Source organism: Phacochoerus africanus, chromosome 2 (assembly GCF_016906955.1).
Source record: "Phacochoerus africanus isolate WHEZ1 chromosome 2, ROS_Pafr_v1, whole genome shotgun sequence".
In the NCBI taxonomy this organism is placed as follows: Eukaryota; Metazoa; Chordata; class Mammalia; order Artiodactyla; family Suidae; genus Phacochoerus; species Phacochoerus africanus.
Genome location: NC_062545.1, coordinates 124,063,874 through 124,090,963, shown reverse-complemented (window position 1 = coordinate 124,090,963; position 27,090 = coordinate 124,063,874). Strand labels below are relative to the sequence as shown.

At 36.4% G+C, this 27,090-nt stretch overlaps 1 protein-coding gene across 4 annotated transcripts; it reads left to right on the top strand.

Annotated features, from left to right (window-relative positions):
• Positions 1-14: 14 nt before the first annotated feature.
• DTWD1 (DTW domain containing 1) lies at positions 15-19,446 on the top strand. 4 transcript variants are annotated; one of them, XR_007133092.1, is made up of 7 exons: positions 15-131; positions 1,151-1,228; positions 4,032-4,350; positions 7,696-7,839; positions 10,316-10,565; positions 17,582-18,964; positions 19,076-19,446. XR_007133092.1 is itself a non-coding variant. In XM_047766407.1 (6 exons), exons 3-6 carry the CDS (start codon positions 4,087-4,089, stop codon positions 17,827-17,829), a joined length of 906 nt encoding a protein of 301 aa, XP_047622363.1. In that variant the 5' UTR covers positions 15-131; positions 1,151-1,228; positions 4,032-4,086; the 3' UTR covers positions 17,830-19,446. The 4 variants fall into 4 exon arrangements, 3 of the variants coding, with proteins under 3 accessions (XP_047622363.1, XP_047622364.1, XP_047622366.1); XM_047766407.1 differs by having other exon boundaries at positions 17,582-19,446; XM_047766408.1 differs by having other exon boundaries at positions 1,100-1,228; positions 17,582-19,446.
• The last annotated feature ends 7,644 nt before the right edge of the window (positions 19,447-27,090 follow it).

Below are 27,090 nucleotides of genomic sequence, written 5' to 3'. Positions count from 1 at the left end.
GGGCTCCTCCCTCTGGTGTTGCCCGGAAAGCGCTCCGCCGATCCCAGTTGCTACCGGGGCCGGGTGCGCGCCTCCGGCTCGGGCTGAGCGGAAGACGCGTGGAGCTGTGCGGCGACTCGCGGGGTGTGCAGGTCTGAGTCCCACTGCGATCCCTCGTGCCCGCCCCGCGCCTCTAGGGACCGGTGGTTTGGCCGGAGCGGGGCAGCTGCCGGAGTGGACGCTCCTTGGCAGGGCCGTAGCGGAGGTCGTGCCGAGCGTCGCTTGTGAGCGGGGCCCTGGTCCCTGTTCGGGCGCTTGCGTTTTTTAAGATCTTCAGGGCCCTTTGGGGGAAAGGCGTACGAATTTTTCCTCCAAAAAAAATTTTTTTTCACCTAACAATTATTTTCAGTGCTTTCCACCCCAAGAAAAGTCTGTCCAGGAAAAGTTAGTCCTTTTGGAAGTCTGTTCTTTATTTTTTAGTGTTGGAGTGGTTTGCGGGGCATTGATTATCACGAAGAAACTTCGTAGACAGCGTGCCATGCAGTGTATTTAAAATACTAAAATTTTGATTACATAATAAGCAAAAAATCTGCTCCTTATGTTTGAATTATTTCTTGGGAAGGTAGTACAAGTCAGGAAGAATGTTAACACTGCAAGCTACCAATTCCACGAAGTTGGATAATAAAGTCGCCACTTGGCTCAAAACCACAATATTTAAGAATTATTTCTGTTGGAACCCTAGTGTACCATGAAAAACTAAGACAAGACTGACTGTCTACCACGTGGTGGGTGGGGAGCTGTTAGTGTGTATTGAGAAGGTGATACTTTGGATTTAAAAAAATGGGTATTGGACCTGTGCATGTGTGACCTGGTTCTTAAAAATACTCTGGTGGGGGAGGGAATGAAGTGGATTTTACCTAGTTCTGAATTGGTCTGAAGTACAGGATAGGGGCGTTTTCTATGATGTTCCTCTGGGAAGTGAGTTAATTTTCCTTTATTATTTAACACCCCCACCAAAAAAAAATTTTGCAATTCTGCCATTTCTGCTAGGCTGCATATGGCCTGTAAAGATTTATCAGATACTTCAGTAGCAGATGCATAGTGGATGCTTCTTTTTCAGAATGGTTTTCATTTAGTTAACAAGTATTTGTTGAATTCCATGCTGCATAAGACACAGGGATAAGGAAGATCTGTCAAGAATTGTGCTCTTGGAGAGTTGACTGCTAGGAGGGATAGCTTCACTGAAAAGGTAATTCCAAATTAAAGTACATTTTTCCGTGTTAAATATATGGAACCAGTAATAAGTACACAAAAGTAAAAAGGTGTAAGAGATTGCCATGGGCTATCTAGAGTCCTGACTTTGAGACTAAAAATAGAACATTATGTACAAGGTAAAATTGATACAGCTTGCTCGTGCAATTAATTTTGGAGGTAAAGAGGGTAGAAGGAGAAAAAATTGGTTTGTTTTCACCCCAAGTTGTAGAACGATGGGTACACCATTAAGGTAAACATATTTGTTATTTCCTTAGGAATAAAGTGTTTTTATGTTTTCTCAATTACCCCCACAACTCCACTTGTATTTCTCACACGTATTTGATGTTAACAAGCATGTTTGGAAGGTTTTGAGTCATCATGTTTGCAACAGAAGATGTGTACACATTAGAGACAGGCTGTTGGTGAGGTTGAGACAGATATCCTGGTTGTACAGTTTTAGAGACCTTTGGAAGGAGCTACCCATGACTTACAGCTGTAGGCCTCTTCTGTGTAGCCACCTCAGCCATAGGTGAGAAGTGTGTAGGTGAGGCAAGGAGAGGAGCCATAGACATTTCCCTTTCACTGTCTCAAGGTATTTGTGTTGTTTGATTTTGTAGAGGAGGGATGTTTTATATAAGGCTTTGCTAATATTAATTTAGTTATATGGATAGAAGGAAGGCAAAAATATAGGGGGATATTTCTGAGGCATCTCAGGAGGAGTGCACTTTGAGGCTCTAAAAAAACTTACCAGGAGTTTTCTATTGAATGTCAGGCAATCATGTTGTCTTTCATGACATCCGCCTTGGAAACTGCAGAACTCTCCACTCTGCCTAGACCCTATGGTGGCACGTGCAAACCCCTCAATAGCTACTGGAGTACCCAGGGAAATGGAGTTAGGGTGAATTAGTCCAGTTCGATTTCTTTGTTAGGATGAGTCCCATGATCTGGATAACTCTAGACTATTACAGCCTAAGAATGTTTGTAAGAACCTCAGGCAACACCAGAACAAATCAAATCAAGAGGATTTGGGTGTCATTTAGCTTCTAAAGTTCAGTGATGGGACCTCTCTTGGCTCAAGAGGTGACTTTTCTTTGGCCAGCTTCTGGAAACTAACAGGATCTCTTGCCAGACTTTTAAGGCTGCTTCTGTCCTTGGAATGAATTTTGACCTTAGCCAGGATTTCTTTACCTAAATTTGTAGATGGAATCTAGAAACCTGCAGACCACCTGAAATTGTGTGCAAAATATTCCATCTTTAAGTGCATTTTCTAGAGATAAAGTCCAAGACTCTCTTGCAATCTTAAAAGAATTTGAGCCTCAAGAAAAGGTGATAGCTTAATATCCTGCCCTTTCCCATCATTCAGGGCATATTGGCAAAGATGAAAGCCGTTTTTAGGTAGATGATTTGGAGTGAGGGTCAGAAACAGATAATGTTTTCCATTTGTGAGGTAAGGAGAAGGGATTGGCCCATCAGTCTCAAATATCACTTTCTCTGAGCAGCCCAAAATGTAAACCTGCATCTAATCAGTATACATCAAAAATATTTATGGTATTTTGGCTTTTCCCTTGGGTAAATTTGGAAGTATCTTTTACTTTTCCTTCAATGACCAACATCTTTTTTCTTCAAATCTCTTTATTTGGGTCTCAAGCTCCCTGGGGTTTATAATCTATAAAAAGCTCCTGATGAGTTAATTAAATTAGTGTCACTGACTTCTTAGTAAATTATGTTGTATATTATGTTCCACTGGACTCTTTGTTCACTTTCTATTTGGGAGACCACAGAAAGTTTCCTGTTGCAGTCACAGCGTTTTTCCTGTCAGTATTTGTACTCGGAGTGCCTGGAGCCTCATAGTTAAACACCACAATGCCATAAGGCTTTAGAATATGAGAATCATTTTACATCTTTGGAATGCATATCAAATCAAAAGGGCCCCAGTCTCTTTGCTCCTTTGAAACATATTGTGCTTACAGAGTATTTGAATAACAGTTTTGGCAACAATCATCCTTTTTTGAAGGAAATATTGAAGTGGGAAAGCTATTTTACACATTTTATCTGTACAGCTGCAGAATCTGAATGGCGTGTATTTTTGAATAGCAGTGTGAATTCTTAGTTGGTGAACATTGTTGTTACTCTGTACAGTTTTAACAGTTGTAAGATTACACTTTATATAAATATAGGCATATATTTCACTTTTTGGAATATTTTAGAAATTTAGAAATTATAATTGGTAATGAATGCCTCTCATTTCAATGGATGTTTAGTTATATTTTTATGTTTGTTTTAAGTTGGAGAAGAGTACATCTGTTAGAACATAACCAACTAAACATTACTGGTTTCACTGGGACCTTGTGTTTTCATTAGTGTTCAGATTGAGATTTGATGTCATGTAATATCAGTTAAAAGTCAGAACTTACTTGAATAGTAAGGGTTGAATACACTGATAATAACATAAAGCATTACATGCCAGTTCAAAACAAAATTACGGTTTCTGGAACAAAAATAGTCACTGAAAAATAGATTATTGGTACCGAAACTTTATATTTGAATAATTTTTCTGGAGAGAACCTTCCAATTTTTATGGAATAAATAGCTTAAAAGGATAATTTATTGTTTTGAGTTTATTGCTTCTTAGTTTTATATTCCAAAGCATGCTAAATTAGTGGTTTAAAAAACTTACTAATATTTGTTTATAAGTACTGAAAACAGCCCACAGTTGTGAGTTAAATTGAGTAATTTTCTTTATGGAAACAGTAAGTAAAATCTTTTCTGTTTTTATTTTGCCTCTCACTTTTTTTTAGTGCATCTATGATGTGTGTTTTTGAAATAGAAGTTAAACTTTGATTTGAATGAAAAATGTCCCTGAATACACATATATTTCTCAAAGAAAGGGAAGAAGAGAATTCAAAATTTGTGGAAATACAACAGTCACAAACTACTTCCATAGCTGCAGAAGATCCTCTTCAAAACTTATGCTTAGCGTCTCAAGAAGTTCTTCAAAAAGCTCAGCAAAATGGAAGATCAAAATGTCTCAAGTGTGGTGGTTCAAGAATGTTTTACTGCTATACCTGTTATGTCCCAGTTGAGAATGTACCTACTGAACAGATACCACATGTAAAGGTTGGTAATTTAATTCTTTGGAAGTAGGTAAATAGATTTTAAAAACACAGCTCATATGTACCTACTCTAGTGTAAGTGATAAGCTTGATAAATAACATCATTATGAAAATGAATTATATTAATAGATCATTTAATCCTATACGCCAGTAAACCTATTTGTTTCTCTTGTTTCTGGAAAAAGAGACACATGTTGCCCAAACGTGTGTCTGAGATTAATGCTGTTGTTTTTAATGAAATCATGTATTTTTTCTTAGTAGTGATTAGAATTCATTTACAACATAGAAAAAATGTAGTGTAAATGTGAATACTGTAAGAGACAAGTTGAAGGACACCACGTGAAGGTGCTTCAAAAACCACCTCAGGGTCTTGGACTGCTCTTTGAGAAAACATATTCTGAAGGAACTAGGGTTGATTTTTGCTTAAGCAAATTATGAGCTTAGCCCCATCCTTTCTATACTTGGAGATGGAGTACATATCAGTGACCAAAACTAAAGTAAAATTGAAAAGACTAAGACCTCTTCATTGGGCTGTGTAATAAGTATAGTCATTTGAAGCCAGATTTAAGACATTGATTTAAATTTATTGCTTACCTTCTACTTTTTTTTTGCCAAGACTATTCTTGTGTAGGTAAAAAGTTTATAGACCATCACATCTATGTAAAGAATTTATTATGTGTATGTTAACTTGTCTAATAGTGACCTCAGTTATAGGAGTAAATCAGATATTGTGTGAAATTTGACTACTGCCTATTAGGACTTTGAGAGACTAAATCCTACACACAGACTCACTGGAACTTGCCAGTAAGAAAATAAGTCGTAACTATATTTTAAAATATTTAATGTATTGATTTTAAGATTCATTTAAATTTCAAGTAATAAAAATACTTGAACACTCATATTTTTTTACTTGAAGTTTAGCATATATGTCACCTTGGCAAGTCCATGGCCTCCTCAAAGTTCTAAAATCACTCTTACAGGCTGTTGAAGGTTTACTGGCCAAGAATAAGTTAAGCATGGAAGCCAGTCAACTTCATAGTTACCTTAGAAAAGCAGAGCTTGAAGACAGTAATTCTTTCTAAGTTTCATATTTTCTTATATGAACATTACATTTCAGAGTACAGTTTTGGACTACACTGAATCATTTCATCTTCATAGCCGGGTTGAAAACTGATCAGAAATGTTGGTGATTGCCTTTGTAACTTTCAGCTCTCCTCATCAACCATATAAGAAAGTCAGTTTTGCTAGTAATAGAATACATTGCCATGATCTGCTCTTTTCTTTCCTCTTTCCTGCCTTCCCTGGGCTGATAATGACCTGCTATAGAAAGACCCTGGGGGAAGGGAATGTAGTATCAGCTGGGACTGAGCATCATGAGCAAATCTCATGTAGAGTTAAGCTAGAAGTAGACTGATGTAAAGTCATTTGTGAACTGTTTACTTAAATGGTAAATTTTCCATAACTGGAAATTGGTGTGATGATTTGAAGCAATTGGCTCCAATTTTTAAATGATCACGAGGCCTAAATGGGAGGGTAGGAGACATGGGTTTGAAATCCTAGATTGAAAACTGTTGTGGGGAATTCCCTGGTGGTTTGGTGGTTAGGACTCTGTGCTTTCACTGCTGCAGCCTGGGTTCAGTCCATGGTCTGAGAACTGAAATCCTACATCAAGCTGCTGCACACCACAGCAGGAAAAAAAAAGAAAGAAAACTATTATGGTCCTTCTAAGGTATATACCGTCCTCTTTCCTCATAATCATCCTGAAAAAATATGTCCAGTTGGGATCGTCTAGTAGCATATAGCAGCTGCCCCTTTAAAAAATTATTCTGGAATTAATAATATTCTGAATGAAAGAAGTCAGATGAAAGGAGTACTTAACTCTATTATTTCATTTGTACAGAATTCTAGAAAATGCAAACTAATCTAATGTGGTAGTAGATCAGCGGTTGCCTAAGGGCTGTGGTAGTTGATGGGGAAAGAGGAAGGAGGAAGGCACAATAAGATTTTTGGGGGTGATGGATATGTTCATTATTGTGGTGATGAGTTCAAAGGTGGAACATATGTTAAAACTAATTAGATTGTACACTTTAAATATGTGCAGTTTATTATAGCAATTTTATCTCTTTAGTAAAGCTGGTTTAAAAAACAAGAAAAATAGTTTTGTACTCCATAGTAAAATAGCTACGTGCCCCAGATAAATACCTAGAATCTTGCCTTTTAGTGTGGGCTGGGAGCTGGAAGATGCTTATCATAACAGATAACTCATTTGAACTCTTCAGTGAAGGATCCATCTCACAGAGAGTTTCTTAATATAATGGGGGGGTGTTATGACTTGGCTTTTATTTTCATAATTACGGCAGAATTCAGGACTTGTACAAGCATTATACTGAAAACCAAATAAGTCAACAAAATAGAAAAAAGTCTAAATCAAGAAATTTGCAAGATAATATTTTAGCATAGAAACAGGGCATAATTCATAGTAGTTAAATAATAAAACCTTAAGTAAAATAGGCAAAATGATTTTGAAAAGAGCTATTTTTTATATAAAGAGTGTACCTCCTGGAGTTCCTGCTGTGGTACAATGGATTAAGAATCTGACTGCAGCAGCCCAGTCTGCAGAGGTGCCAGCTCCATCCCCTGCACAGTGGGTTAAAGATCCTACATTGCCACAGCTGTGGTGTCGATTGCAGCTGTGGCTCAGATTCAGGGCCCGGCTTGGGAACTTTCTTATGCAGTGGGTGCAGCCATTGGAAAAAAAAAAAAAAAAGTGTTACCTCCTAGAACTATTCTGTTCCTGTTTTTCCATTTGATAATTATGCTGTTGATCATGCTGAGAATCATGATGTTAACAATACAAGATAATACCTTTAACCTCAAAAGATGTGTAAGGAACAAAATTTTAACCTGAAATTTAGATCCAAAGCTTTTGCCCAAACTTGTATTTCCTTTTAATATATTGTAAAATTAACAAACTTAAAGTTTATAGGAATTCTAAAAGACATTCATGGCACAGATATTGAAATGCAAGGAACAGGACTTAATGCCTCTGTAACTAAAATGAAAATGATATTGGAACTTTGTTGTAAGAGACAATTATGTGTTAAATGAGTTGAAAATAGTTGTTCTAGTACATGATTAACAGTGTTGAGGAATAAATTTATGTTTGTTTTATGACTCTTAACCATTCTTAGTATTCTGTTCTAGAAAAGTATGGCTTTCAAATCATAGGTATACTTATAGGAATTTAGTGTGAGCTTGCTATATAAACTTTAAAGGCTAATTTTATTAACATGAAAATTAGAATTTTTATATTTGTTTTGTTCATTTGTCCTTTTTCTTTAAATTTTAGCTTCCATTGAAGATTGACATCATTAAGCATCCGAATGAAACAGATGGCAAAAGCACTGCTGTACATGCAAAACTCTTAGCACCTGAATTTGTAAATATTTATACATATCCTTGTATTCCAGAATATGAAGAAAAGGACCATGAAGTAGGCAGCTCATTTATTACAACTCTTGACACTGAATCTAAAAATGAACTTTAAACTCATTGCCTTTCTGAACTTACTGAACCACAATTTAATATTTTACTTAATGATCTAGGGTTAACTTTATGTAACTTTAAAGAACATACAGTTTACTTTATCAGTATTTTCAAAGATCAAATGGTCTTAGATGTTGGGCTTTTTTAAGTCTGTCTTCCCACTTTTTATTGTCTGTCTGCATTTTTTCTTCAGGTTTTTCTTCTTTGCCAGTATTCAGACCTACTTTTACTCTTCACCCTTCTCCATTCTTCTGCCTATACTACACTTAATAGTGTAATGATGCAGACTGAGAAACCAGAGTACAAATGTTGCTGTTTCTCCAAAACAAGAAAGACTAAGAAGAATTTTTAGAAATTCTCCCTAAATTAAGAGCTTTAGTATATGGCCTTAGTCATATTTCTTTTGGTTACTCAGAGGACTTCCCTGCTTCCCTGCTCATGTCTAGATTCTTCTTCTTTTTTTTTTTTTGTCTTTTCTTTAGGGACGCACCCAGGGCATATGGAGGTTCCGTGGCTAGGGTGCGAATCAGAGCTGTAGCCACTGGCCTATGCCACAGTAACAGCAATGTCAGATCCGAGCCATATCTGTGACCTACACCGCAGTTCATGGCAACACCGGATCCTTAACCCACTGAGCGAGGCCAGGGATGGAACCTGCGTCCTTATGGATGCTAGTCAGATTCGTTTCCACTGAGCTATGATGGGAACTCCTCATGTCTAGATTGTTAATTGATTTTCGCATAGTTGAAATTGTTACGGTAGTGACAACTGGTTTTTTCAGCTGGCCTTGTTGAAAAGTAATGTTGCAATAGATCTCAAAAAATTAGGCCTTGAGTACTTCTGAAAGAATTATATAAATCCTTTTAGTCTTGGGTGAATAATTGTTGGTGTGGTTAATATAGAAACAAATTAAAATTAATATTCATTTGTTTGAGAAAGAACTTGAAAAAGTTTTCCTGTTCCTATCAGTACATTTATATTTTTTGGTTGAATTATACACAGTTGTAAGTGTAAATAATATCTGAGTTTTGGATCTAGGAATGTATTTGTATTTCCTTCTCTGGTCAGCAAGGTATCACGTCAGTTAAGTAGAACACAGGTAATATAAAAAGACATGATATGCTTATAATCCAAGGAAACCAAGAATCCATGAACTTTACCAGTTGGGTATGGGGAAGTATAGGCATGCGTTGTGAATGCCTGAAAAATTTTATTAAGTTTGAATTTTATAAATTCAAGATTTTAAATTTTATTTTTGTAACATTTATTTTTTCATATTAGCAATGATACATGCTTATTAAAGAAAACTTGGGAAATAGGGAAAAATATGGAGAATAAAATACCGTGATTCTATCAACACTTCTTTATTTAACAAATATTTACTGGGTGCCTGCTTTGTGGCAGGAGTTGTGCATACATTGGAAAAACTAACAGTGTATAAGTTCTCAGTAAAAACATGCTGAAAGAGAGTACCATAATTAGAGAATTATTCCTGGAAAGTTATGTATTTTTAGTTTTATTTTTTTACCTTAATAAGTACAGTTTAACAGATATTCTCAGCGTTGTGAGTATATGTATGTTTAGAATTATTAGTATTATTTTTTTGTTTTGTTAGGGCTGCACCCGTGGCATATGGAGGATCCCAGGCTAGGGGATGAATCAGTACTGTAGCTGCTGGCCTAAGCCACAGCCACAGCAGTATGGGATCTGAGCCACGTCTGTGACTTACACCACAGCTCATGGCAACCCCAGATCCTTAATCCACTGAGCAAGGCCAGGGATTGAACCTGTGTCCTCATTAATGTTAGTCAGATTCATTTCTGCTGAGCCACGATGGGAACTCCTAGAATTGTTTTATTAAGATAGATTCCCATGAGTGAAATTATTTGACCAGAGGGTATGAAAATTTCAAGACTTTTGATTTAAATTGCCAAATTGCTGTCACAAAGAGTTATATGATTTAAACCTGCCATCAGTAGTGGCTATAGAGTCCTGATATACCATTCCTCATCTGCTCTGGCTGTATCATTGTTTTATCTTTGCTTATTATATAGGTGATTATGGTATTTAATTATTGAGCACTTTTCAGTGATTCTTTTTCAAAGTAACCCATACTTTGCCTTTTATCTTATGAAATATTATAGAGTTTAGATTTTTATTTAAGGTACAATTAACTTGGTTTATATCAATGGGTGAATAACTTACTTGAAGTCAAGGAATACTTATAGGTAGTATAGAATGATTATAAATGACTGAGAAGACGCCAAAAATTTTACCATACATATTAAAGAAGCACATATAATAGAACACAATGCTTGTTTCTCAGATACTCAACATATTTTTTCTCTTAAAGTTTTAAATCAGAATTTATTAATTTTGAAGATCACAATGGCATACTACTAACTTAAGTTTTTTTGCTTTAGGTTGCACTTGTTTTTCCTGGACCTAGGTCTGTCTCAGTAAAAGATATTTCTTTTCATCTGCAAAAACGGATTGAAAATGGTGTTAGAAGCCGAAATGATGACCTTGACAAGCCATCCATTAAACGCAAGAAAACTGAAGAACAGGATTTGAATGATAACATGTGCAAAGAGACACCACTAAAAAAAATTGTATTTATAGACAGTACCTGGAACCAAACAAACAAAATATTCTCTGATGAGAGACTTCAAGGTAAGAAAAAAATGTATTGTTTTGATTGTTCCTTCCTGCAACTTTGATTTCAAAAAACTTCAAACCTATAGATAAATTGCAAGGGTTGTATTGAATACACATTCACTTTGTCACATTTGTTTTATTTTTCCTTCTCTGTTTTATATATATGTGTGTGTATACTTGGGTATTATATATATTTTTGGTTGAACCATTTAAAAGTAAATTGCAGGCTTTACAACATATCACCCTTAAATACCTAAGTGTACATCTTTTAAGAATAGTTGCCCAACTGTGATACCATCATCACTCTACAAAAATTAACAAAAGTTCTGTAATATCTAATGTATAGCCCATAAATTGACCCAAAAATGTCCTTTGTAGCTTTTTTTCCTCTGATGCAGAATGTAAACTTATATTCCATTTGGTTATTATGTCTCTTTAGTCTCTTTTAATATAGAACAGTCTCTTGTTTTTGTTTTTCATGACTTAGACTTGTATGAAGAGGACAGGTCCAATTGTCTGAATGTTTCAATTATCTGAATGTTTCAATATTAGATTCAGTTTAAATATTTTTGTGAGGATACTTCATGTAAGGATAAATCTAGGTTTGTCCATAACATTCCAGTTTATATCTATTGTTTTGATATAATTATTAATAACATTCCTTTCACACTCAGAAATGAAGCTGCTTAGCTGATGATTTATATGTTTACCCTATTCATAGCTAAAGTTGAATCAAATCAGGAGGATATAATGATTAATCAAATCAGGAGGATATAATGTAAGTTGTTCCATTATTGCCAATAACTTTAATTCCTTGATTAAAGTCAGGACTGCCAGATCTCTCCACTATAAAGTTTATTTTCTTCATTGAAATTAGTAGTAATCTGCAAGATGATGCTTTGAGACTGTAAACTATTTCCCAACTGCTTTTTACTGAGTGATTTTTAGTATTTATTGATGACTGTTGCCTAAATCAGTAATTGCATTAAGCATTGCAAAATGATGAGATTTTAATATTATTATTTCATCTACATTTGTTAGCTGGCATTCTTATGTAAAGAAGAGATTTTCTTTTTTCCTTTATCCTGACCCCTTTTTGAGATGACTGTGGTCTTATGGACTTCCTTTTAATTCAATATGTTATAATCTATCATGACTGTATTCTTTTTGATGCCCAAATTATCTCAAATTTTGCCATTAGAAGAATTTCAAGTCCTTGTAGCATTGCCTTATTTGTCTTTCTGGTACAACAGGATGTCCCAAGTTCACTTGTACTTTTTTTCTTGCCCCAGACCTAGAATTAATCATTTGAAGGAACTATGTTTCTTTTAGTGGGGAATGATATTAGAAACCAAGATCTGGTAACTTTATTACTGCTTAGATGTCACTGCTTCAGTGGACAGAGCCAAGAGAAAAAAGTAGCTATATATTATGAGTCCTTATGAATAGTTCCAGTTCAGATTTAACATTACTTTCTTTTGTTTTATGTTTATATCTTTTTTTCTTTGAATGAAAAACTTAGTTTCTAATAATAACGGTTTAAAAAAGTTGTTTGGAGTTCCCATTTTGGCTCAGCGAGTTAAGAACCCAACATATTACAGAGAGCAGGCAGGTTCAATCCCTGGCCTCACTCAGTGGGTTAAGGATCCAGTGTTGCTGCAAGATGTGGTGTAGGTCACAGATGAGGATTGGATCTGGTGTTGCCATGGCTGTGGCCTAGGTTGGCAGTTGCAGCTCCAGTTTGACCCCTAGCCTGGGGATTTCCATATGCTGTAGGTGCGGCCATAAAAGAAAACAAAACAAACAAACAAAAAAAAACGTTGCTTTACTTGCCCAAGTAACACAACTAATAATATGAAAAACAGGGGGTAATATCACCTCTCTTGTTCCCTTAAACCTTACTCACTTCCTCAGGCTTTCTCAGTAGTTTCTCTGAAAGCTTTAGGTTTATTTCCAGCTCTTTGACAGCTTTATTTGTGTACCATGTATGATGAGAAAGCAGGAGAGCTACCCTGTTGGTAGTAGACAGATTCCAAAACAGTTTCAACTTGAAAGAGCTTCTTCCAGGCAGTTGTTAAAAATGTATGTCATCTATAAAAGAAAGTTTATGACACTTGTTGGAATCTTGTGTAAGTTCCAAGCTAAAACAAGTGTCAGTACTAGATTTAACAAGCCTAATTTATGTAGTTTGTACCTCTTAAGAACAGCATACATGTTAGTAAGATTGCTTTGTCATTCTAATTATGTGTGTACTTGCTTGTATATGTGTGAGAAAGATAGGCAGAGAGATAGAGACAGAGAAAAATTGTGTGTATATGTGTCTGTGTGTGTGTGAGAGAGAGAGGGAGAGAGAGAGAGAAAGATGTCAGAGTGTAAGGCCTGCAGCCTTGTTGCTAATATTTAATAGCGAAATGGAACCCTAAAGCCCTGCTCTTTGGAGTACTTCCTGGCATATTACCTTGGATGGTTACAGAAGCAAGTTACTTCTTAGTCTTGAAGGTTTACCTGAGCCATTTTTCTTTAAATTACTTTATATGGTAATTAAAAGGATCAAGTGAAGAACATAAGTGGTAACAGAGAAAATTATGAAGGGAATTATTGACATACAGTACAAATCTGTTTTTAGAATGTCCACATTTCTGCTTAAGGCTTAAAAATCACATTTGTACAAAAAAAAATTCCTGTTATTCCTTCGCAGGTTACATAGAAAGTACCATATTTCAATTCTGTGCTACATCAAAATTTTTAAAAGGGATTTCTTAATTCCTTCAAAATATGAAATAAACAGATTTCAAGAATCAGTCTTCTGCATTCCTACTTCATCTCATTAACAATGCAACATATTGTTTTCCCAGACTTTATAGAGAAATAACTGCAGATGCTTTACTTCTGTCAGAATAAAACATTTGAAGGTTGAGCACCTAATTTAATCATAAAATCTAAGCCTACAAGTTGAAGCATAGCATTCTCAAAGATTCAACATAGGAAGGCTTAGGGGAATGCAATGGGGAAGGATGGTTTCTTTTTGTTGGGGGAGGGAGTTCAGATTATTAAATCTGGCATTCACTAGTTCAGTAAGTGGTGCTGGGAAAACTGGACAGCTATATGTAAAAGAATGAAATTAGAACATTCTCTAACACCATATACAAAAATAAAATGTATTAAAGACTTAAATGTAAAACCAGATACTATAAAACTCCTAGAGCAAAGCATAGGCAGAACACTCTTTGACATAAATTTCAACAATATTTTTTTGGATACATCTACTAAAGCAAAGGAAATAAAAGCAAAAATTTTAAAAATGGGACCTAATTAAACTCATAAGCTTTTGCACAGCTGAGGAAACTATCAGCAAAGCAAAAAGACAATCTACTGAATGGAAGAAAATATGATACAACTGATAAGGAATTGATATCCAACATGTATAAAAAGCTCATACAACCGAACATCAAAAAAAAAGATAACCTGTATACTCTTGGTGGGAATGTAAATTGGTTCAGCCACTATGAAAAACAGTGTGGACTACCATGTAATCCAACAGTTCCACTCCTGGAATTACATTGAATTATGTTTTTTAAAAAAGCAAATACCAATTCAAAAAGGTACATGCACCCAATGTTCATAGCAGCATTATTTACAATTGTCAAGATATGGAAGCAGCCTAGGTGTCCATCAACAGGTGAATGGATAAAGAATATGTGGTACACACATACACGCACATACATACACACACACTAGAATACTACTCTGTTATAAAAAAATGAAATATTGCCATTTGCAGTGACATGGATAGACTTGGTGGGCATTTGACTAAGTGAAATAAGCCAAAGACAAACATTGTATGCTATCACTTATGTGTAGAATATAAGAAATATAACAAACTAGTGAATGTAACAAAAAAGAAGCAGACTCACAGGTATAGAGAGCAAACTGATGGTTATCAGTGGGGAGAGGGAAGTAAGAAGTACTTAGTTCCTTCTTAGGGGAATAAGAAGTACAAGCTATTAGGCATAAAGTAAGCTACAAAGAGATATTGTACAATGCAGGAACCATAGCCAATATTTATAACTAAAAGTGGAGTACAACCTTTAAAGATTGTGAATCACTATATTATACACTGGTAACTTATATAATAGTGTACAGCAACTGTACTTCAATTTTTGAAAAATATTCTATTTTAAATTATTTAGTTTTGCTTTTTTTTTTTACCTGTTTTTTTCAGGATTCATATTTTAAACTCAGCATTTTATTTCTAACATTTTTCCATGTTATATGATTGTAGCTATAGTTTATTCATATTCACTGCTGTGTAATATGTGATTGTGTGCATATACTATAGTTTATTCAGTCTCCTGTTAATGAAAGAATTGAATCGTTTCTAGTTTTTGCTGTCACAGACAGTGCTACTACTCCTGCCCATGTGTAAACTTCTTCTAGGAAACATACCTAGAAGTGGAACTGCTGGGTTGTTTCTTATGGGAATGTTCCATTTTATAAGACTGTAACAGTTGTTTTCCAAAGGGTGGGTATACAAATTTATACTCTCACATTAATGTGTAAGAGTTCCCATAGATTCATAATCCCTCCCACCATTGTATTGGCAAATGTTTGATTTTTACCAATCTAGTAGGTGTAAAGTGGTATTTCATCATGGTCATAATTTGCCATTCCCTAATTATCAGTTGGATTGAGCATCATTTTGTTTCCTTATTTGGCCATTTACATGTCCTATTCTGTGAAATACCTATGCCCATTTTTCTAGTGTTTTATTTTTCTTTTCTTATTGATTTGTAGGAATTCTTTGTATATTATAGAATATAGATAACGTTCTGAGATATCTTCTTGCTGTTTGTTGCTCATCTTTTAAATTTCTTTATGGTATCTTTTGAGGGACCAAAATTATTAATGTAGAATTTCTGTCTTTCCTGTTTGGCACTTTTGTGTGTCCTTTTAAAATCCTCTCTTGCCTAAGACGTTTCTAATAGTTTGTTTATAGATTTAAAAATATTTTCCGTGTATGTCAATTATGTTTCTTCCTTTTCAGTTCTTATGCATCTAATTAAATTATCGCTTTTGTATTACTCTGTTAACTAGGACCTTCAGTGCAGTGTTGAATGGAAGCCCTGTGGAGCTCATCTCTGTCATGTTTCATTCTGATAATCAATGTCTTTTAAATGGCAGGTTTTAATGTATTTATGTTTGCTGTGGATATTGACTTATTTGGATCTATTTCTACCATCTTCATTTTATTTCTACTTGTCTTGCTCTGGTTTTTCTTTGATTGAATTTTTATTTTTATGTTTCCATTTTTTAGTATTCCTGTTTTGGTTCTTTTAGGGAATTGTATTATGCACATGTAAGTTAAAATTCAAAGTTAAACAGTATTTTTATCTCTTCTTTTGAGCACTTGAGGACTCACTACAAAGCTTGATATATTCTCCTAGTTTACAATGTTATTGTTATTGTCTCAACTATTTTTTGTTTTGACCTTTATTTTCAGTCCACAAATTAGATATTCTTACTGTTTTTCTTTAATACTGGCAACTTTTCTTTGGATTTGCATAGATGTTTACCATTTTCTTTGCTCACCATTCTTATAAGTCAGACTGTCTTTTCTGAAATATATTCTATAAATTCCTTCCATTAGATCTCCAGTTGGCATATGTTTATTGGCAGGTTTTTTTTCTATTAATGTTTTTCATTCTTGTTCTTGATATATAGTTCTGCTGGATAGATAACTTTAGATTGCCAGTTGTTTTCTCTTGGCACTTTGAAGATTTTATTCCGGAGTCTTCAGTATTCTATTGCTGCTAATGAAAAGTGTCCTGTCATTTTGATTACCATTCTATTGTATATGATCTGCCAGTTCTCAATGGCTACTTTTAAGATCTTCTCTTTATCCTTGCTCTTTTGCGGTTAAACTACTATGTGAAGGATCCAGGCACTGATTTGTTTGTATTTATCCTCATTGAGATGCATTATGTCATGTATCCATGGCCTTGCATTTTTAAAAATAGTTTCTGAAAATGTCATGGGCATTATCTCTAAATGCTATTTCTCCTCCATTCTCTTTGATATCTCCTAAAGAATTCCTATTTGATATATATTTGATCCTCCATATCTCTTAATATCTTAATATATTTCATATTATTTATCTCTTATCATTCCTTGCCACATTTCTTAGGTAGCTGTTAGGCTGTTAGAAGTGTGACAGTAGGAAAAAATTGGCCCAGAGATTCCTAATCTGGGTCAGTGGGCTCATTTGATACTACCTTCTTCACTTTTATTTCTCACTTTAAAATAAAATATGATTGTTAAAAAGTATTAGCAAATTAAATATAATGTGAGTTTGAGTGCTAAGATCTAAGGTGCCAAAAGCATTCTCAGTTTGTGTGTTGATATCTGAATTATAAAAGATGGGAGTATTATTGTTTGATTTCATGAGTCATTTCCTCTTTAAATATACAGGCAGGAGCAAGGCATTTGCAGACAGCTCCTTGAGGCTCTGAAACACAGATGTGAAAGCTAATGAAACAGCTCTAGGTATTCTATTCATGAAGATACAGCCAAAAAGTGAAAATCCAGAAGTAGTTTTAACAGTATTAAGAACCATTAATTTGCCTGTCTAGTCTCATTGAGTTTTAGAATGATATTTTAAATGTCAGTTTGGCAGAAAATGAAACACTTCTGAGAACCAGTAAATTTAGACCTGCCATAGATTAAAATATTAATAGACACTGTTAAGTAGAAGACAGAAAGAGATGAACATCTTAAATGTTAACTACTTTTAACCCTACAAAGTTTAAGATTTAAAGATAGCTATCATGGATAAGATTTCATCCTTTGTTTTATATTACTTGTATATCCCTTAATGCATTAGAGAAAATATTCTATTTGGAATTGAGATTGAAGGAACTTATCTGTGCTCTGTTAAAGAACATCCTTAAAGTAATTAAGAAAAATCATCATTATTGTACCACACCCTGTGGTTAAGAGGAAATATTTATACTTCTCCTATTTGTTTTTGACAGGATTGCTACAAGTTGAGTTGAAAACAAGAAAAACTTGCTTTTGGCGCCATCAGAAAGGAAAGCCAGATACCTTCCTTTCCACAATTGAAGCCATTTACTACTTTCTGGTAGACTATCATACTGATGTATTAAAAGAGAAATACAAAGGACAATACGATAATCTTTTATTTTTCTACTCTTTTATGCACCAGTTGATAAAGAATGCCAAAAGCCCTGGAGACAAGGAAACAAGAAAAATTACCCATTAGTTTTTAATGTCACTTATGTCATTTTATTTTGCTGCAATCAATAAAATTATAATTGTGCTTTGTTTATTCCTAGGAAATATTCATGTGTAATATCTGTAAGACCACTTGAAAAAGTAAGGCTTAATTAATTTAATTCATATTTTTAAAAATGAAGTTATTTTTAAGGGAATTTTCAGAGATGGTGTGGACCAAAATATTCATTACAGAAGTAAATTTGCTCAAGTTTGGCATATCTCAATTTTATTATATTTTAATATAATAGTTTGTTATATTTATATCTATGTAATTAGATATTTGTTTAGTGATCTTCATATCCTTCCCACCTATACTCACAGAATCTCCTCAAGTAATTTGCTTAAGGTTAATGGCAAACACGGGTAGTACTGGAATTGTAGCTTTAGTCCCTAGGGCTGTTTCTTTAAATCCACACTGTCTGTAATGGACATTTGTTACTTTTTTCATTTGCCTGGCATATCTTTTAGGGAGAAATAGCTAGCAACCATGTCCTGTCACAGGGATGGACATATGACCCAGTTGGCAAGCAAAATGCCTAGTGATTGATTTAGGGATGAGCACATGTCTCAGCATCCTTTTCGATAAGTGATAGGGCTGCTGTAGGACAGGGGGTTTATTTCTCAAAAAGCTGTATGGTGCAGTGGTTAAAAGCACAGACCCTAGATTAAATTATCTGAATCTAAATCTCAGCTTTCCTTTTCCACTTACCATTTTTCAGTTTCTTCATTTCCGAAGAGAAGATTATACAGTAGCTATTTTAGAATTATGATAAGGATTAACTGAGTTAATGTATCTAAGGGGCTTTCAACAGCACCTGGCATATAGTAAGTGCTATAAATGCATTTACCCTTTTCATTATTTTATGGAATTGTGAACTAGGCATGATGTATATAACCCAGGAGCTATTGGTGACATCTGTGCTGCAGGTGGCAAGACCTTGCCTTAGAATGAAACCAGCAAAAGAAAGCAAGAGTGGAGAGAGAAAAAGACTGAGTCCTAAGGACATCATTTAATCATCTAATCTAGCTGCTTATGAATGGAGCCCTACTGTGCTGAATAGCTGCTGCTTCCCTTCGAATCCACCCTTCACTCTTTCCCATTCTGTTCTCTGCTCTGTGAGGTAGGTCTCCTTGCCCACTGGCTTTTGCTTGGGTTCGGCAAATGGAAGCACCAGCAGGAAGCTGGAAGTTGAAAATGAAATTGTTTATTTCCCTGGCTCCTTTCCTCTCAGGTCCCCATGGATTGGCTGTGTCCTTTACTGAAGGTCATCCTATCAGGCATCCCTTCTCATCAGTTATTCCAGTTAATTTCGTGCCCCCGCTCCTCCCTGTGGTTCTTTTCTCTTTTACCCCTTCTAATGATTCCCAGGTGTTACTAGCCCCAGGGTAGGTCATTACACTTTGTTGGTTTCCCTAAACCGCCTACACCTTTGTAAATAGTCGTTTTAATGTATTTTTTTCAAGTGTCCCATTTGAAGTTGCCCTCTCTTTGGACACTGACTGATAAATTCATCGATGTGAATGCTACAAATAACAGTACATTCCACAAAGTGTATTCAGTGGGACACATGTTTTTATGAAAAAATAAATTATTGGTAAAATTGTTTGTTGCACATTATATTCCCCTCTTAGAGATTCAAAAGGCATGGCATAAAAATGCCGAAGAGTCCTGAAATAAACATTTTTCTTTAAGTTAATGTTTCTTAAATTTAATTAGTAATTTCTACTATCATACTGTAGAAATAGGACATTTGAAACATTGTAATTTAAAGCAGTTCCTGATTAATGTATACATGGCAGTTAAGGCCTAAAAAGATTAAGTAACTTGCCCATAGGGTCAAACACTATTTAGTAATAGAATCTTATCTAGAATCTGGAACTTCTGATTTTGTTCAGTGAGGTCACCATTTTATTAGGCTATTCATTAAAATGAATGTGGATTATATAAAGTTTGAATATTATTAGCACCATAGTCTTAGCCAAATAAACTAGCTGACTTGCTTCTTAGTTAATAGGCAGTAACTGGCTAGCAGTTATTTTACAAGAAAGGGATTAAAATGGATTTTTTTTTCATGTTTAGAACTTGGCCCTGGGAACAGAGGAAGGCCTGAATTGATTTAAGCAGGGCCAAAGTTGGATTTCTCTGGGCTAAATTTGAACTTCCCTGAGCCAAAAACTATTGCCATTTTAACTGGCTCTACAAACCAAATAAATATAAAAGAGGTGGTGGGGGGGAGAACTCATTTGCCCTGTCTTACAGCTGTCATAAGAAAGATGACCCACATACTTTATGAGAGCCTAATTTATAACTAAGGCCAGAAAAATCTCAACCTCTTCCTCCCAAATAATAGTGATACCTATCTGAACAATGAATCGTCTGTACTTGTCTTGTTTTTCTTTGGTATGAAAGACTGTTAAAAAATGACCCTTATTCCTTACTCCTCCCTGGATTCATGGTATTTTTTTCATGATCCTTTGAAGTACATTCTCACTGATTTGGGGCCATATGTATTTCCAAACATCTAATGTATTTCACTTAACTCTTGTGCTATTGCTGTCGCCATAAGCACATACATCTAGCTTAGCCTACTGGAGGGTGAGACACACGTGGAATAGAGCCAAGTTACCCTGATCACCTTAGCTGTCTCCTGTCTAGATTGGTTGATGGTCAGTGATCACCCAAATATGCGAACCATCTCAGCCAAAATCAGCAGAACCACCTAACAGACACCTTTCTGATTCCATATGTGTGAACAAGGGATGCCATGTCCTTGTTTTGCTGCTGAAGATTTATAGATAGTATTGTGCCAGTAGATATCTCATCTTTGGATATAGTATCATATACCTTCCTCAAGTGCCTTATCAGATTCTTGGTCCTACTCTTTGCAAGGCTACCAACCATCTTCTCTGCCATAGTTACAACCCTACATGGTGACACACTACCGGCAGACTTGAGTGATTTATGTGCTGAGGTCACTACCACATGCTCAGAATCTCTGGCCCCATCCCAATACTTCTGGACTCAGGGAAGCACCATGCCACAGGGTTTCCCCAGTGATTGTCAAAAGGACTAGATGATGCAATATGGAAGAGCAGTGAGGTTAACTGTCTGGAAAACTTGGATCAATGGACTAGAAGAAGCTTTTAGACAAATTCCTCTCCCTTCTTTTGATGGACTATTTTGAAGCACAGTTTTCCACCACCTGCCCAGAGTTGTACCATATATAGCTAAGCAAGTGTACTTGCCAAATTATCAGCAGTGTCTATTCATGGCTTTTTATAAAAGAGGAAGCAAATGTTATACAGTAATTTATCAATTTGCATTTATTTCCAATCCTTACTAGCCTTACTTTCTCTTTCCTCCTTACTCTCACCACCCTGGATTGCCTTTTCTAATTATGCAATAGATTTAATTTTTGCCTCAGGCTCTATTTTCTAGAGAAGCCAGGTGTTTTAGTCTGTATTTGGTGAATAAAGCAGATTCATTACAAGTACTTTATGAATAAAGAGGTTTTATAAAGAATTGGGGTTCACCCAAATATGGGAGTAAAGGTCTAGAAGACTTCAGCAGAAGAGGATTAGAGAAACGCTCACTAACTAGTTCAGTCTGAGATGCTCAAAGCACTCATGGCTTAGTTTGTAGAGATATGTATTTATTGAGCATATCAATCATTTACTTAATCTTTCTAGTAGTCCTTTGATTCAACTGAAAGGCATCCCCTTATCCCTTCAGAGGTTATAGAAAATGAGTGTATAGTTACATCCTTTACTTGGTCTTTTCCTTGAGGCCATGGTAATGGTCTGGACTTGGTTTTTGTCCAAAGGCTATATTTAACGATCACACATTTGATTGCAAGAAAATTTCAATTTCTGGCCTGGACTCTGTATTCCCTTTCAATAATGTTTGCATACCCACGTCCTTATTTTTGAGGTTTTAGTAGTATTTTCTCTTAGGGTACCTTCTAAATTGCAGTTAATAGCGCCAGCTTATTTTTTCAAAATTCTACCTCAAAATCTCACCTAATACCATATGTGCATCAGGTATATTTTCCGTCTTCCATGTTACTGCAGGTGATAATTTTACCAAAATTTTGTCTCCAAATATTGACAATTAAAAGACCCAAGTGTAAAGTTTGGCTAAACACTTAATGAGCCTGCAGTGAACACTACCAGTCAAAAATCACCGACCATCATTAACATTTGGTGAGGAGTTCCCGTCGTGGCGCAGTGGTTAATGAATCCGACTAGGAACCATGAGATTGCGGGTTCGGTCCCTGCCCTTGCTCAGTGGGTTGACGATCCGGCGTTGCCGTGAGCTGTGGTGTGGGTTGCAGACGCGGCTCGGATCCAGCGTTGCTGTGGCTCTGGCGTAGGCCGGTGGCTACAGCTCCAATTCAACCCCTAGCCTGGGAACCTCCATATGCCGCGGGAGCAGCCCAAGAAATAGCAACAACAACAACAACAAAAGACAAAAAAGACAAAAAAAAATCTGGTGAAAGCCTCTAAATTTAAGAAAGGACCCCAATTAACAAAAAGGGGGGAATTCCAAAGGAAAAAGACAAGCAGAGAACAAAAAGAAACAAAGGCTAAATATCTTCAAAAAAAGAATATATTGTATTCACAAAGCAGGAATGGGATAGTAGGAAAGAGAACAAGCAATAGACAGAAAAGAGGTGCTATAAATTAAAAATGTGATATCTAAAATAAAGAGTTAATACAAGAGTTGGAAGACAAATTATGGCATATGAATAGAAAGTTGATAAGTTCCAAATAACTTTGAACCTTAAAGTTGTAACTACATGTTATATCATATTTAATAAAAACCTTGAGGGGAAATACATTTATTGATAATAGTGCTTATACTAGCCATTACCCTTTGTTGTTAAGGGGAAAGTTGGAGATTATTTGTATACTGGTTACTATAAATTCACAAAAAATAGTATTAGCTAAATGGAATGAGTCTATTCGTAAACTTTATCAATCTACAAATACACTTGTATAATTGTAATCATGAAACTGAGCTTCAAGCTGGGTAGTGAAGATGGACTAAAGCACTGTTCTCCAAATTATTTTTAATCATGGTATTTCCATATTATCTCCTCAAGTCTCTGATAACTGCAATCTTGTTTTATATGTAAATAGTTGATAGTAAATAGTATTTTTCTCATTACATAGTATATAGAATATTGTGTTTGAGAAAATTTACTCACCTTTACTATAATGTTCATATCAACACTTGGCTGATTAATTTACTATCTGTGACCTCAGTATCTTTATTCAGTAACTCTGCTGCTGTGATGAGTGAATAACTAGCTAGTCAAAAATAATACTTTGTTTTGGTTTTCTTTCTAAAGGTCATTTCTAAACTCAGGATGAAGTTTATTTTTTTTCCATTTGAGATTTCTCAGAAAGTCAAAGAAATGGAAAATAGAAGGTGAAAAAAAAAAAAGATTAAAGACTACTCCATGAAGTCATTTACCAAGATAATAGTTAGAGAATGAGAATCATGGTGAAAAAAAAAAATTAATTCATAAAACTGAAGGACACAGGTCTTTAGAATAAAAAAAAAAAGGCACAAACTAAGGCTTAACATCAGGAATTGCAGAACACCGTAGATATAGAGAAAGTTTTCAAAGAGAAGAAACAGGTCATGCAAAGGTGAAGAATTAAGTTGTCAGAGGACTTCCTCCAAATATTGAAAAGTAGAAGACAATGGGGCAGTGACTTTAGAATTCTACATGAAAGTGATTTGGGTTCTATTTCCAGTCATACAATCAGTTGGGTATGAGTATAGAATAAAGACATACAGTGTCTCAAAAAATTTACCTCCTACCTATCTTTGGGATAAAGATGCTTGGGAAGATACTAGAGGACGTTTGTCAGCAAACTGGAAGAAGAAATCAAGAGAAGAGAGAGACTCAAGAAAGCAGCAAAGAGAAGCCCCAGGACTCATCTATTCTTCCATCCAACAAAAAGTTTTGGTTGCCTTGTCTAGGTAATGGATCTAGCATATCAGGTAATAAGTGCTAAGAAGGAAAGTAAAGCACAGTTAAGAGACTATCAGTGACTGGTGCAGGGAAAGCGTACTGTTTTAAATAGAGTTGTCTGCGAAAGGCTGAGTAAGGTAAAATTGAACAGAGACTTGAATGAAGGGAGAGAAAGTGAGCCATGCAGATAATCCAAAGAATAGCATTCTGAGGAGAAGGAACAAGTATGTGCAGAGGTCCTAAGGCAGCAACACTGGCATGTTTGAGAAATAGCAAGGGAGGCTAGCTTAGCTGGACCAATTTGTGGCAGGGAAAAAAGTACAGGATCATAGAGGAGTAGGGATAAGGGGGCACATCTTTAGTGCTTTGGAGACCAGGGCAGATGTTTGGCTTTTATTCTGAGATATGAAACCATTGGAAAATTTAAGCAAAAGTTTCAAGATTTGACTTATACTTTAAAAGGATTATTCTGACTCCTTTGTGAAAAATAGATTGTAGGAGGGTAGGGAGTTAAGTAGGACAAGCAATTAGAATACTGTTTCAGTAGTCCATATGAAAGATATTTACTTGGACAAGAGCAATCATGATAATGAGAGTAGTAGGAAATGGTCAGATCCTGGCCGTATTTTGAAGTTAGAGCCAAATATGATTTGCAAATGGATTAGACACTGGTGCTTGCCTTGATCCCCTTTCCAGGGAAGACTTGCTGATGAGCCACAGGGAGTGTGAAGAACAGAAATTCTCCAGATAACAGGATTTCATGTGCAGCAGCTACAGAAAACACTACCTAAGGGCACATCCTCCCTAAATCTGAGACTGAGCATGGTACTGGTGTAAAAAAGCCTTGCCATTTCAGCCCAATGCACCATGTTATGTCAGGCAAAACTCACTCCAGAGCTTCCTCCATTGCAGCTTGACTTCTTCCTGCCCAATTCTGCTGCTTCCCCCTCCCTTGACAGGTGTTCTCTGGTAAACATCTTTCTGGCCAAATTCCATTCCATCTCAGGATCTTCCACAGAACCCAGCTGTGAGTGACAGTTGTCCCCAGGAGTGGTCTGAGCTGCCATTGAGGACTCCATCACACGTGACACATGGAACATAAGGAACCCCTGGCTCAAAGTGGTAGCTTTTACCAGTGTAAAACAAGAGGGTTTACCTGTGGAAGAGAATGAATTAGTGAGTGCAGTTTATTGAGTATTTGAAACTTAGGAGAGAACAGATAGATTAAAGAATAGCAGAATTAGATGGCTAAGTACCACTAATGCTCTGCAAAAAACAGGCATCTTTAGTTGTACACAGAGCTCATTAAGAACTGAATAGTCTGAATGGCTGAACTGGTAATTGTCCTGGGAGAAGAAATATTTTTTTTTTGTCTTTTTGTCTTTTTTGTTGTTGTTGCTATTTCTTGGGCCGCTCCCGCGGCATATGGAGGTTCCCAGGCTAGGGGTTGAATTGGAGCTGTAGCCACCGGCCTACGCCAGAGCCACAGCAACGCTGGATCCGAGCCGCGTCTGCAACCCACACCACAGCTCACGGCAACGCCGGATCGTCAACCCACTGAGCAAGGGCAGGGACCGAACCCGCAATCTCATGGTTCCTAGTCGGATTCGTTAACCACTGCGCCACGACGGGAACTCTGAGAAGAAATATTTTAAGTCAACTACAGGAAGTCTGGAATAGGGACCTATGGATAGACATATTGGCATTGATCGTAAGCATAAACAGTGCAGGTCTCTGTTTCACATGTAACACCCACAAGAGCATCCATTACTGATGAGGCACTAAACAATGAAGAATACTGAAGAAATTGTCCAGTTGACATCACCCATCCTGCCTCAGTCATTGGCCAGCTGGTGCTGGTACTTGGGCACATGAATGGAGTGTCTACTGGGGAAGAGGTGAAGACTGAGCATGGGTTCAACTGAGCAAGGCCGATTTAGCCCCTGCTGCTGCTGAATGCCCAACCTACAAGCAATAGAAAGTGACGCTGAGTCCCCAATATAAAACCATTTCTCTAAACCAATTGTCAAGTTGACTACATTAGGCCCCTTGAAGTTCCTTGACACATATTCCAGATATGAGGTTGCTTTTCCTACCCAAAGAGCCTCAGCCAGTACTATCATCTGAGTACTTATGCTCTATTAGATTTACTAGCATAAAATCTCACATAATGTTACATGAAACTAGAGAAATGGTTTTGCCAAAAAGGAAGTGCAAGAGTGGACCCTTATCCACAGAATCCACTGATAATGGCACATATCTCATCATCCAGAAAGTGCCATCCTGATAGAGCATTGGAGCAACTTACTGAAGGTACAGCTAAATGCCAGTGCAGAGGTGATACTCTGAAAGGGTGGGGTGCCATACTCCCAAGATGTGTTATGTTCACTGGCTCAAAGACTGTGCCTCAATACAAAAAGTACAAGTCTAGAATCCAAGAGTGGAAGCAGAAGTGTCCTCCACAATCACTTCTGATGACCCTTAGGATGCTACTTGTGCTTCCTTTCTCCACAGCTCTGAACTCTTCATGTTACTTCCTAAAGGGGACATACTTTTCCTAAGGAATGTAGCAAAAATCTCATTGAAATATAAGCTGCAGCTGTTATCTAGGTACTCTAGTTTCTTTGTACCCAAAGACCACCAAGTAAGAAAGCGAGTCACCTTCTTGCCTGGGATATTGACTCTTACACTCACTACTGGGGTGGAAAGGAGTAAGTGTGGAACCTATGTGATACACTCCCTAAACTGTGACTATAATGAGTAGGTATAACAAGTCTGTTCTGAAGAATGCATGATGGCAGAAACTCAGGCCCCTCCAAGAATGAGGATCTGGGTCACAACACCAGGTAAGCCAACCACAGCAGTGGAGGCAATGGAGGTAGTAGTGGAGGGTGAGGGAAATCTAGAATTGATAGAAGAGGGGGAGATGATGAGGATTGATTGTATTCCCCAGCTTTAGAACAGCAGTAGGGTCTGCAGTTTGTCCCACTAACCTCTATTTTCTAAGTTCCCCTCAGAAAAAGAGACCTCTTCATTCTCGTAGAAGCTGCTCCCTAGATATATACATGGAGAAATCTACTTAGGTGGAGCAAGGGGGTGCATTGTGGTAAGCAAAGATAGAGGCTGCCCAGATATGCATTTGAGAAAGCACTTGCTGCCCAGCTGCAAGGAATGAGGTCAGCAACCTCCAGCTGTCAGCTCCTTCGGAGTCTGGCTCAACTGCAGAGAGCCACTTTGCTTCAGATCCTGTCCTTCCCACA